The 13,446-nt window shown below is 53.8% G+C and overlaps 1 protein-coding gene across 1 annotated transcript; it reads right to left on the reverse strand.

Annotated features, from left to right (window-relative positions):
- Positions 1 to 2,149: 2,149 nt before the first annotated feature.
- Positions 2,150 to 10,278, reverse strand: LOC102750867 (small ubiquitin like modifier 3). Its single transcript, XM_081810379.1, has 4 exons — positions 10,197 to 10,278; positions 9,759 to 9,940; positions 5,270 to 5,341; positions 2,150 to 3,402 (listed from the first exon to the last, which is right to left on the reverse strand). Exons 1-4 carry the CDS (start codon positions 10,276 to 10,278, stop codon positions 3,289 to 3,291), a joined length of 450 nt encoding a protein of 149 aa, XP_081666505.1. The 3' UTR covers positions 2,150 to 3,288.
- Positions 10,279 to 13,446: the final 3,168 nt, after the last annotated feature.

Below are 13,446 nucleotides of genomic sequence, written 5' to 3' on the forward strand. Positions count from 1 at the left end.
GAGGATGGCGGCCTGGGGAACAGGACCCGAACCAAGGATGGAGATGGAGAATGGGGGACAGGACGGGGACAGGACCTGGATCAAGGATGGAGATGGAGGATGGCGGCCTGGGGGACAGGACCTAGACCAAGGATGGAGATGGAGGATGGGGGTCAGGACGGGGACAGGACCTGGACCAAGGATGGAGATAGAGGATGGCAGCCTGGGGGACCAGACAGGGACAGGACCCGAAGGATGGAGACGGAGGATGGCGGCCTGGGGGACAGGACTCGGACCAAGGATGGAGATGGAGGATGGTGGCCTAGGGGACAGGACAGGAACAGGACCCGGACCAAGGATGGAGACGGAGGATGGCAGCCTGGGGGACAGGACCTGGACCAAGGATGGAGATGGAGGACGGCGGCGGCCTGGGGGACAGGACCCGGACCAAAGATGGAGATGGAGAATGGCAGCCTGGGGGACAGGACTGGGACAGGACCTGGGCCAAGGATGGAGACGGAGGATGGCGCACAGGACGGGGGCAGGACCCGGACCAAGGATGAAGACGGAGGATGGCGGCCTGGGGGACAGGATGGGGACAGGACCCGGGATGAAAGATGGTGATAGAGGATGGTGGTCCGGGGGTAGGGGCTGTAGGCAGGGCAGGCCGACTGCTGGCTGAGCAGATTTCATTAAGGGTGTGTATTTTTTAAATGTATCCCCCCATGAGAAGGGGGATAAAAATCGAAGATCCCACCTGTAGGTTCAAATATACATGTGGCACAGGGCCATTTCAGGGTGACTTTCAGGCCCAACTGCATGAATACTGTACTCTTTGCCACACACAGAGATCCATGAAGAAGGCATTTGTATGCCTTTGACCACCTTCAGACAGGCTTTAGGTTTGAAAAAGATTGGTGATTGTGGTGGTTTTCCTCTGCATCAGTGTGGCCCCACAGGGAATTGGGTTTCCCAAGACAGCCTCCATAAAGAGCAGAGCTCCAGTGAGGCCTGAGGGAGCAAAGCAGCAAGACTGCCCATCTGCCCGTTGCTTCAGGAGGGACCAACAACTTCCTCCAGCCACCCCCTCAGGCTCCTTGCTTCCCTGGCTTCTCCACAATTGTGTAATGTGTATCGGAATAGTGAGTCCTTTTTTAATATTATTATGGTGGTTCTATTCCCAATTGACCTACTGTGATTTGGTGATCTATTTATGCTTCTCAGAACCCCATTCTTACTGACTTCAAAGAAAGTAAATACATTTAGTACTTTGCGGCTCTGCCATGAAGAGACTTACACACTTTAAAAAAGAAAAGTTTTGGAGCACCTGGCTGGCTCCGTCAGTTAAGCATCTGCCTTCAGCTCAGGTCGTGATCCCAGGGCCCTGGGATGAGTCCCGTGTCGGGCTCCCTGCTCAGCGGGAAGCCTGATTCTCCCTCTCCCTCTGCTGCTCCCCCCCGCCTGTGCTCTCCCTCTCTCTCAAGTAAAGAAAATATTTTTAAAAAAAAGTTTTTACCTCCACAATATTTACATCTACCTACATCCTACACTATTGTACAGAATTTATAACGTTCTGTATAATCTACTAGCATAACATATGATTGTTACTATCTACCTCCTACAACCAGAAAACACATTCCACGAGAGCAAGGGGTTTTTGTCTCATTTGTTCATGGATGCAGCTTGAGTACCTGAGCGTGGCAATCAGTATCTGCTGAACTGAATGAAATTTAACAATGCAAACAAGCCTCCAAGTATGCATATTTTAGGGTAGAAGCATACAAAAATGTAGTCTAACACTATGTTTTCAGATAAGTGAGGCCATCCACTGCACAAAGGAAAACAGTCTTACCTTCAAACACCAAAAACCTAGAGAAGCCCAGACTAATGTCCACATTCCTCTGCTTCCAAAATCTAACCTCTCTTTACAGATGACACCCAGGAGAGGAAAGGTGTCATGATGCCGGTTCAGCCCAGCCAAAGGCTGGGAGAGCTCGTGAGCAATGAGAGGAGAAGCCAGGACCCGCATGTGTGACCAGCCATCAGGTGAACACTTACTTTTCCCCAACTAGCCTTAAAATGTCAGTGGTCTCACCGAATGGTCCGTACAGATACGGCACTGTGACAATATGGCCCCACAGCCAAATGCAGTATTTAGTACAAGCCCAGAGACAGAATACCAAACTATATTTACTGTTTACAGTAGCAAAGGACAACAGATCATGTACAAATTGGTGAATAAACAGAACAGAGCCAGCAGACATCCCACCCACGCCCAAACAGCAAAACACAAAGGAAATGCGAACACCTTCAGCAAGATTTCAGGCAAGCAAGAGATGACGGTCATGGTCATGCTCTGTGACTAGAACAAGGCAGCAGTGGGTCCATACACAAAGACAGGAGGAAAACTATCAGTTTAATTGGTACAGATCCCAAAACATCTCACAGAACTGAACTCATATACTAAAGCGTAAGTCCCATACCTATTTGGAAAGCAGCACAGCCCAAATCCGTGAGGGCGACACAGAGTCACCTTTCCATGGGCTCCATGGGTAACATACTTTGAAGCAGGCCTTTCACACAAAAACAAGTGCAAATTCAGCAATACTGAATCTTGCTTTTTTATAGAGAGACCACAATTACTCAGAGGAGGAGAAATCTGAGGCCACAACACCATGACCAAGTGAGACACATGGGGACTGCTTTCTTCTCTACTAAGGGGAAAGGCCCGTTTCTGCGGCCCCAGGCTCCAGGCAGTGGGTGCTGATGCCCAGGGCCACGTTACTGAAGGACCTGCTTATTTTCCTTTTCACCTTTTAAAAAGCATTCCAGTATTTTCCCTTCAACTTTACCATATCCTGAAATGCAATATTTAGCATTTAAAAAACCTGTGCCTATACAAAATAGTAAAAGTTTGTCTCCCATCCCCAAACCGCCCCCAAAACTTGTCCAACAGAAGCACCCCCACTGTGGTGCCGTGAGCTCTCGACTGGAATAAGCGGTGCGGGGGCAGGGATCAACCCCTGGGGTCAGATCCCCATCTAGACTAAAAGTGGACATTCAGACCACAAGTTTGGGGGCAAAGTTAGAGGGGAGAAAAAACAAAAATGAAAGCAAAAACAAACCCCAAAACCCTCACAACTCATTTCACCCCAACAAAGACAAGTGTGACTGGCCCGCTTCCAGCTGCAGGCTCCCCCCTGCAGACAGAGTTCTGAGTTGCCCTCACAAAATGTCAGAGAGGGAAGTAATTTTGGTGACTGTCCCCGGGTTTCCGCAGACTCCTTTGTGATGGGTACGGTCCCTTGTTCACTCTTCAGCAGATGCAGGGACAACACGGAGGGGACAGAGACAGCCGCTCTGCCACGAGCCTCCCGTCTGCTGCTGGAACACGTCAATGGTGTCCTCGTCCTCCATCTCCAGCTGACCGGGTCGTCGGGACCGGCGCGGTGAGAGAGGGGAAAGCGGTTAGTTTCCTCGCCATTGCAGGAATGCAAAATGCCCACCTGAACGGATACGCAGGTTCACTACACAGTCTTCCTCCCCTTGGAGAACACCGTCCCGACCACACCTGTGTGCGGCGGCCTCTCTGCGTGTGTGCCATGCGGGGAACGATGCCCAGCTGTGGGTTTCCAATGAGCCCTATTCATCCACCAAGCAGCACTCACAAAAGCATAGTCAAAGCTAAGGACTTTGATAGAAAAACTAAGCCTCTGGGGACGCCTGCCTGGCTCAGTCAGTAGAGAATGGGACTCGTGATCTCAGGGTTGTAAGTTCAAGCCCTACGCTGCGTGTACTGACTACTTTAAAATTAATAAAATCTTTAGAAAGAAAACTAAGTCTCATTAAAAAATAAGTGTCTGGGGCGCCTGGGTGGCTCAGTCGGTTAAGCGTCTGCCTTCGGCTCAGGTCATGATCCCAGGGTCCTGGGATCGAGCCCCGCATTGGGCTCCCTGCTCAATGGAGAGCCTGCTTCTCCCTCTCCCACTCCCCCTGCTTGTGTTCCCTCTCTCACTGTGTCTCTGTCAAATAAATAAATAAAATCTTAAAAAAAATAAAAAGTGTCTATAATTTTTACTGAACACGACACAAAATCCCATTCCACTTAGGAGTATCTAATGAGCGGTGTGGACTCCTGGGGACCAGTAGGACCACACGCTTCACGGTAAGTGCCACGGGCCGTGTCCATGGACTCCAAAGCAAGCTACGTCACACGAGGAGGATCTGCAGGAGCAAGGGAGCACTGCTGGCTTGCCACTCAGCTCCTTCCCTCTCCTTCAAGACCAGGGTGGGGATGGTGCAAACGTTTCCTGCTGCCGGATTTTTTTCCTGGCTCAGGGGGCGCACAAACATCTACCCCGATCTCTGCCCATTCAGACAGAGACTACCGAGGCTGGAAGCAGGAACATTTCCCAGGGATGCTCTCAGGCTGGGACAGCAGGGCCCCTCCCAGGCTCAGACACCACCCGAGCAGCAGCGAGAATGACGGGCAGGCAGGAGAGCCTGGGTGCTCCTCCAGCCTCCCAACCGCCAGGACCCCTGCAGCCTGGCGCCCCGGGTGAACGGCGTGAGCTTGCCTAGAGGGGGCGTGCGCACGCACACAGCCTCTGGCTGTGCGGTCCTGCCACGTGACCCACTCCGACTGACTCTCACAACGCTGTGCAGGACAGAAAACAGGCATCCCCATTACAGAGAAGGATGGAGACTCCAAGAGGGTCAGCGGCTCTCGATCGCAAGGTCGCCCAGCTGACGAACGGCAGCAGAGCCACTGACCTCAGCCTCCTCCTTCCGGGCCCAACGCCCTTCCCCTGCGGTGTGAAGGGAGGTAGCGGGATGGGCGTGTGGTGGGTGGCAGTGAGCAAACACCACGTGACAGTGACAGCATGTGTGCCTGTCCCTCCCGCCCACACCCCTTGTGCATAAATACCGAAAGGGCACAAGAATCAGGCCAGCAATTTAGCTGCAAATCCAGTGTCCAGATACAAGGGGCGGGCGCCGGGAGAGGTGGCCGGAGCGGGGGACCCCGGCCGTGACCCTGAAACCACTGTCAGCACCTGGTCCTCCGCCCCATCCCCCAGCATGCAGGATGAGGTCTGACCAAGTGCACTTGCCTCATTTGGAAAACTGAACTCCAAATTAAAAATTAAATAACCTACTCATTAAAACCATTAAGAAATGTCAAGTATTCTACATGAGCGCCCTTGGCAGCTTTCGGGTGAGCACGCCCCACGTGGCCGCGACCAGATGCGAGCCATAGGAGCCCCCCCGCGCACGCAGCTGGCTTTCGTACCTGTGCGGGGGTGTCTGTTTCGTTAATTGGCTGCCCGTCAAACCTGAATCTAATCTGTCTCATTGACAAGCCCTGAAAAGAGAAACCAATTATCATTAGATATTTCCAGATAACACATTAATTCCAAAAAATAAAACATTTAGCTTAAGATATCAGAATTCTGAACATACAGACTTATGATCCACTTGATTATAAAAACAGGCCAGCGGGCCTACAATCCACTTCACGTGATGCCCAGCACGGATGCTTCCAGAAGCTCTCACACATTCCAGCTCCCGGTCCTGCCCCGCCCCTCCCCCACTTCCCTTCAGAATCGAGCAGAAGTTCCACACCATTGGCACCACCACCCTCTAAGAACTTCCGTGGGAGAAGCCGTCAGGTGACAGTAAGGCCTGGGTCACAGGACCGTGTGCGAGCGGGAAGGAGCCCCGGCCACGGGGCCCGCGGGAGGCCTAGCAGAGCGTCTTCCGTCCAGGAAGGAGCATGTGCAGACTTCCTGCATCCTGGGCAGGATGAACATGGTTGGGGAAGACAAATATCCCCTCTTAAAAAGCAATTCTGATTCCACTTAAACGGAATAGGCAGGATTAAAACATGCATCTCTGCTCCCTCCTGAAGAGACACCAAAAAATTAAGGCATGACCCCCAGGGACGAAGAGAACAGGAAGGAGAAGGCGGAGAGACAGACATCGCCTCCAGCTGGGAGCTGCAGGGCCTTGACTACTAGACCCCAAGGTCAGGGTGGGGGTGGGCGCAACAAGGCCTAGAGCCCCCAGAGGCCTGGGGGCTGATTTTGGATGACTGCTTGGAAGCTGACACAAGAAAGGTCTTTTCAGACGCCCAGCTGAAGGCGCCTCCCCCAACCCCAAGCGGCCAGGCACTGTCCCTCCCACGGGCAAAAGATCTACTTTCTGGAGACGTGGACTCTGAGTCCTGGGCTCAGGACACCAGGGACAAGTGACAGCACTGCCGGCCAAGCCCCCTCTCCCCGTCCAGCCGCGCGCCCAGGGCACAGACAGGAGCCTGGGAGGTCCACTTTGGGAAATTTAATGACTCACAGGTTGCGACACCTGCGAGCCCCGCCCTCCCAAAACCACCAAGCCTGGCAGGCCACCCCACCATGGCTTGTGGGCTCTACGCATGCAGCTTTTCGCCAGCTTTCTGGGATTCATTTTTAGATATGAGCAGTTAACCAAGGACTTGGGGACATGGAAAGAAAGCCTCAAATGCGCGAGCCATCCAACCAATGAGGAAGGAAGGAACAGCGGGCACGGGAAGGGAGGGGCCAGAGGACACAGAGAGACACTGGAAATCCTCAGGGAGCCAAAAAACAAGAGATAGTTGCTACTGGGGAAAGGAACCCTCAAAGAATAAGAAAGAACGAAGAAGGTTTGGAAATGGTTTGGAAATTGGAAACTGTGGCAGATGCAAGAGTGTCCACATAAGGTGGGACCAGAAAGTTGAAAGAATCTCCCAGAAAGAAAACCAACAGCAACAACAACCAAGCCCGATGTCAGGTGGGCAGACGCTCCCGAGGGACAGGTCCAGAACAGGGGCTCCAAGGTGCAGGGGTGTTCCAAACACAGGGGACAGGACGGAAGAGGACGTAAGCTGTGTTTCCTCAACTAAAAACAAGTTTCAACCTGGGAAGTGTTCCATCGGTGGAGCCCTTGACCCTTGATCTCGGGGCGGAGGGGGGATGATAGTGATATTTCAGGACACAGAATAAGGTCCCAAAAGCTCTGAGAAGAGCAAAGTTACATCAAAGGACAGAGAATCAGAATGTTACTGTACTTGCCACTCCAACACCAAAAGAACACGACGGTGTGATAAATCCGAAAGAAGAAACTGAATTTCAATCTAGAAATGGTCAAGCATGAAGGTTTATGAAAAGTAAATCACCGTCAGACACGCAATACCTCAAAGACGCTGCATTTTATAGACCCTTTCAGAGCAAGATGCTGGAAGACACACTCTGCCGAAACAGGGGAAGATTAATCCAGAAAATACACAGGATGGAGGCCAAAGAAGTCTCCAGAAGGAATGATTCTAAGGTGGTTCTGCGAGGACAGCCATGTGGCGGGGCATGAAGGAAGGGGCGGCTGGGGCGGCTGGGACCGCAGGGACGTGCCCCCGGGGTGGCGGGTGGAGAACATGGGTGATGAATTCACACAAACACCCGGAAAACCACACACGACCCCCAGACCCCAGACCCCGATGCAGACAAGAGCCGATGTGAGGCAGTCCACCGTGCGCCTCCTCGGCCGCGGCAGAATCCAGCACATCCCGAGCAATCTCCCCACAGGATGTGGGCAGGAGCGAGCGGGGAGGGCAGTGTCAGCCGCATGTCCACCTTTCTTAGGGGAAAATAACGTCTAAAGCCAAACATGTGAAAAAACAAACTGAAACACACCTACAGAGAAAGAGTAAAAAAGCAGCAGTCGCAGAGGAGGGCAGGGAAGGCCTCCAAGAGCAGGCCTGAAAACGGAGGACACGAGGAAGGCACGCAGCTTTCCTACAGGGTTTCTTGTCACGACAGAAGCCCCAAGGCCAGCACTATGGGAGCCAAGAACGGAACCAGCCAAGCACCAGGATGTGCACAGCACGCGGACACAGGCTGCCTCCCCCTAAGAGGAACCGGGAGCCTTGGAGAAGGGGCCGGGCCGCGCGGACGGACGTGGAGGGCCTCAGGTCCCCGCGTGTGAGTGAGAACCACGGACAGCGAGGGTCGAAGCACCGATGTGTGGGAGACACTGACGACGACGACAGTAAAGGGTCAGGCTGTCACCGGGAGGATGCTGGTGACCCGGCCCACCGCTGCCGGCGCCGGTAAGGGAAGGGAAGGATCAAGCACTCTCCGCAACCGAGCTGTGAGGACGGCCGGCCGTGTCTCCACGGACGTGTTCCAGCCGCTGCAAGAAGGAACGTGTCCACTACTCTGCAACCTGCGTATCCGAAGGACGCCGCCACACGTGTCCGGCTTGGGAGGAGAAGCAGGCGGTGTGAAACGGCTGTGGACATAAGAGCTGACACGCCGTCAGATGGAAGACCAACGGGAGCGGAAGGAAAAAGCCAGCGAGGGGCGTGCGTGCCCGTACACAGACACACGCAACCGCGCACGCACGCTCAAGCACACGCGCACTCGTGCACACGCACGCACTCATGCACACACACAGGCACTCGTGCACGTACACTCGTGCACACGCACGCGCTCATGCACACACATGCACTCATGCACACACGCACTCGTGCACACGCACACGCTCATGCACACACGCACTCGTGCATACACTCGTGCACACACACACGCTCATGCACACACACGCACTCGCGCACGTACTCATGCACATGCACTTGTGCACGTTCACGTACACTCATGTACACACACACTCATGTACGTGCACTCGTGCACACGCACGCGCTCATGCACACACGCACTCGTGCACATACACTCATGCACGTACTCATGCACACGCACACTCATGTGCACACACTCGTGCACACGCACGCGCTCATGCACACACGCACTCGTGCATGTACACTCGTGCACACACACGCAGTCGTGCACACACACGCACTCGTGCACGTACACTCATGCACATGCACACTCATGCGCACGCACTCGTGCGTATGCACGCGCTCAGGCACACATGCACTCGTGCACGTACATTCGTGCACACGCACGCGCTCGTGCACATACACTCGTGCACACGCACATGCACGTACACTCATGCACACGCTCATGCACACACACGCACTCGCGCACGTACTCATGCACATGCACTTGCGTACATTCACGTACACTCACGTGCACACACACTGGTGCACACGCACACGCATACACACGCTCTCGTGCACGTACACTCATACGCACACTCATGCGCACGCACTCGTGCACACACACATGCTCATGCACACACGCCCTCGTGCACACGCACGCGCTCATGCACACACGCACTCGCACATGTACTCATGCACATGCACTTGTGCACGTTCACGTACACTCATGTGCACGCACTCATGCACACACTCGCACTCGTGCACGTACTCATGCACATGCACTTGTGCACGTACACTCATGCGCACTCATGTGCACGCACTCGTGCACACGCACGCACTCATGCATACACACGCACTCGTGCACGTACTCATGCACACGCACTCGTGCACGTACTTATGCCCATGCACTTGTGCACGTGCACGTACACTCATGTGCACGCACTCGTGCACACGCACACACTCCTGCACATGCTCATGCCCACACACTCGCACGTACACTCATGCACACGCACTCGTGCACGTGCACTCATGCACATGCACGCACTCATGCACGCGCACGCACTCAGGCCCATGTGCACTCATGCGCATACTCATGCACACGCACACACTTCCAGTACAGCAGAGCCTGGAGCAGCTGGGCACCAGCTGCTGTCACAGAGCCACTGCTCATCGTCAGAGGCACGGGGGCCAGAGTGCGGGGGGGACGCACCTGCCTCTCGCAGTATGCCTTCATCAGCTTGCTCAGAGGGGTGTGTCTCTTGATTTTGAACTGGACCACAGAGCCGTCCTGCCCAGCCACCTTCAGGTTGATGTGGTCGTTCTCTGTCTTCACGCCCTCCTGCAAGCACACACAAGACTGGGTCTTAGCACCCGCCCCCCATGGCCACCGTTCTCACAGGCCCGTCTGTGGGTACCTGCTGGGGTGTGAGACTTTAAAACCAACCAATTCCTACAATTCTCCAGTGGCCCAGAGTCCCTGACACAACTGCTTCGTCTTTACACAGAATGCACTTCCAAAGTCTACCCGTTCGGCACGCAACACAAATCTACGGTTTTCGGATTATGAATTCAAAGGAATAAATCTGCTTAATGACTCTAGAAAATAACCAAAATCTATCTTTGCTTTAAGATGACTCTTCAAACACACCCTCCCAGGGTGCACACACCAATACGGACTGCGAAGACAAAACGAGACAAGTGTCGTTGACAACCATGAACACGAGGGCCATGGCCGCGCTCCTCTCAGGCGGTCCCACCCAAGTAGCATTTTTTGCACACTACGTGATGCTCTCAGAGCTCCTGAGCAATCAGAATTGGGGTTTCTCAGCACCTGGAAGCACATCTGGAATCGAAGCAAGACGCTGATATCCGGGAGCAGCGGGCCACCTGGGGCTCCTCTGCCCGAGCTGGTTTCCAGGAGGCATGCCCACAGCGGGTCCTATGGGCACAGGGCCGTCTCATTTATCCAGCACTGTCTGGGAAGACAGGAATCCTTTATTTTGAACAAAATGAGAAAGCTGGCCCGAGTCCTTTTGAAAATAAAGTCTGACGTAAACTGTGTTTGCACATCCTCCTGCGGGCCCTGCAGGGTGGGGACCCGTGGGGCTGACCTCCGCGCTCAGCCCATCTGTACCACCCCCACAGCTGCTTCCCTTCCCCCCTGGCACTGCCCGTGCACCTGGGCTCCTCGGGACATGGAGAGCTGGGCGAGAAGCGGCCCCAGAGGCAGGACTCCAGCAGCACGGCAGAAAGCAGACCAGCTGGGGCTCGCTGCGGCCGGGGCCGTGGCAGGCCCGCACACACCAGCTGGCGCCCTCCGTCTCCGGGACATGGACTCCGCTATGGGCAACAGGGCCTTGCACGCGGGGTGCTCTGTGACCTGAGGCCAGCGTGGGGCTGGGGCACTCATTCCCCAGAGACGAAGGATGCATTTGTTGGGCTTTTTTTTTTTTTTTTCAAATAAAGGTTTTATTTTGGAATAACTGTACATTTACAGAAGAGGAGCAGGCAGACCAGAGCTGGGGCTGCGTGCGGCCCTGGCCAGGCTTCCCTGACGTTAACGGCCCACGCGCCACACTCCGTCCGTGCACCTGAGAGGCCTGCGCGTTGCCGCCCAACCAACCACTCTTCTGACATTTCACCAGTGTTTCCGCTAACAGCCTTTTTCTCTCCCAGGATCCAATCCAGGCTACCACACTTATATCCATTTAGAGATAGGATTTTTTTTTTCCAATTTCTGTTAAAATACACATAACGGGCGCCTGGGTGGCTCAGTCGTTAAGCATCTGCCTTCGTCTCTGATCGTGATCCTGGGGTCCTGGGATCGAGTCCTGCATCAGGCTCCCTGCTCATCAGGAAGCCTGCTTCTCCCGCTCCCGCTCCCCCTGCTTGTGTTCCCTCTCTCGCTGTGTCTCTGTCAAATGAATAAATAAATAAAATCTTTTTAAAAAAATACACAACATAAAATCTACTCTCTAACCACTTTTGGCTGGTACTACATACAGACGTAATGTCCTACAACCTTCACCACATCCATCTCTAGAACCCTGTTCGTGCTGCAGAACTGAAACTCTGTGCCCATTGAACCCTGACTCCCCTCTGTCCACCCCCCCCAATTCTCTGTCTCTATGATTTTGACTCCTCTAGGCATCTCATAAAAGTGGATCACACAGTGTTTGTCCTTTTGGGGCTGGCTTATTTCACTCAGCATGATGTCCTCAAGGCCCAAACACGGTATAGCAGTGTCAGTGTTAACGTCCTTCCACTGTATGGGTGGGCCACGTTTCGTATGTCCGTTCCTCTGTCTTCATCTGTCCGTGGACACCTGCGTTATTTCTGTATTGTAGCTGTTATGAGTAATGCTGCAGTGAGCGTGGGTGAACAAGTATCTCTTGGAGACCCTGCTTTCAGTTCTTTGGGGCAAATACCCAGAAGTAGGATTGCAGCTCCATATGGTAATTCTATTTTTAATTTTTGTAGGAACACCCATACTCATTCTCCAGTGACTGCACCAGTTTACATTCCCGCCAACAATGTGCAGGCTCACTGGTGTGTCTGTTTCTGGTTTTGGAGAGCACCCATCCCCATCGCTGTAGTTCTGATTTGTACTTCTCTATTCGTGACACTGAGCGTATCCCATAGGCTTGGTGGCCATTGGTGCACCTTCTCTGGAGAAATGTCTGTTCAAGAGCTTCATCCATTTCTGAATAAAGTTTTTTTGTTCTTGAGTTTGAGGAGCATCCTATGTATTCTGGATATTAATCCATGATCAGACCCGTGATTTGCAAACATTTTCTCCCACTCTGTGGGTGGCCTCTGACTCTTTGGACAGCGTCTCTCGATGCACAAAACATTACGTTCTCAAGTAGTCCAGCTGCTGGTTTCTGGTGTCCCATCCAAGAAATCACCGCCAAGTCGTGTCCTCCATTCTCCCCTAAGAGTTTCATTGTCTTAGGTCTTACATTTCGGTCCCTGATCCAGCTTTTTGTATGTGGTGTGAGGTAAGGGTCCAACTCCATTCTTGTGCATGTGGATAGAGAAGCATTTGCTTTTTTAACAAAAAAGTATGAATGTGTCAAGACAGACAGATACGGGGACTAGAAGGCAGAGCAAACAGACACCCAGGGCAGTGGCTGGAGGCCAGGGCGGGAAGGCGGCAGAAGTCAGGAGGACGCGGGGGGCAGGGGCTGGCGCTGGCAGGGAACTCACAAGACCCTCTCCCTAACGGAAGGAGGGCAAGAACAAATGGCCTGTCCCAGACGCCTGGTGAGTTCCTAGTAAACAAGGAAACAAAGACCACAAACCCCTAAGGTCACCCCCTGCGTCAGCTATGCAATGGAGGGACACACTGCTTTCCCAACTGATGCCCAAGGTTTTCTTCCCACCACCATGAGGCCTGCAGTGCGCCCCTACCCTCCCTCCAGGCTCAGGAGGCCCAGGCTCTCCTCAGTTCAGAAGTAGTGCGAACAGGTTTACTCAACTGAATCTGGAAGCACACGGAGGTTGACCGCATACCCGTTCAGCTGGGGGACCCTGAGCTCAGGAGTGCTGCTCCCATCTCACTGTACTGAAACTTCACTGAAAGGAAGCCACGGAGAAAAGCCCGAAGGCAAGTATACTTAGCCAGGATGAGCCATCCACCTGAGCTGGGGACGTGGCCTAAGGCCGGCCCAGTAAAAGCAGAGAGCTCCAACTACGTCTACCATGAGGAGGCTGCGCTGGAGCGCGGCCTGTCCTGAAATCACAGCAAGCAGAGTGCAAGCTTCCACAGGGCCTGACAGTGCCCTGGGCTCCATGAGGGTCCAGCCAGCCCCAGCTCTGCTTCCTGTGCTTGCTGAGGGCGCACCGGGCTCCAGCCTCAGTGTGGAGGGCGATGGGGAGGCCATGGGTAAGGGGGG

This window comes from Leptonychotes weddellii, unplaced genomic scaffold (genome assembly GCF_054177405.1).
Source record: "Leptonychotes weddellii isolate Sample4059 unplaced genomic scaffold, ASM5417740v2 HiC_scaffold_2408, whole genome shotgun sequence".
Lineage (NCBI taxonomy): Eukaryota > Metazoa > Chordata > Mammalia > Carnivora > Phocidae > Leptonychotes > Leptonychotes weddellii.

What these genes read in the sequence shown, in the direction of transcription:
- LOC102750867 (XM_081810379.1), bottom strand. Translation starts at nt 10,278, where the DNA reads ATGGCCCTCGTGTTCATGGTTGTCAACGACACTTGTCTCGTTTTGTCT. An exon ending in GGTGTGTGCACCCTGGGAGG is followed by an intron (nt 9,941 to 10,196) that starts GTGTGTTTGAAG and finishes CGGGCCTGTGAG; the next exon opens with AACGGTGGCCATGGGGGGCG. An exon ending in AAACAGACACCCCCGCACAG is followed by an intron (nt 3,403 to 5,269) that starts GTACGAAAGCCA and finishes CGACCCGGTCAG; the next exon opens with CTGGAGATGGAGGACGAGGA.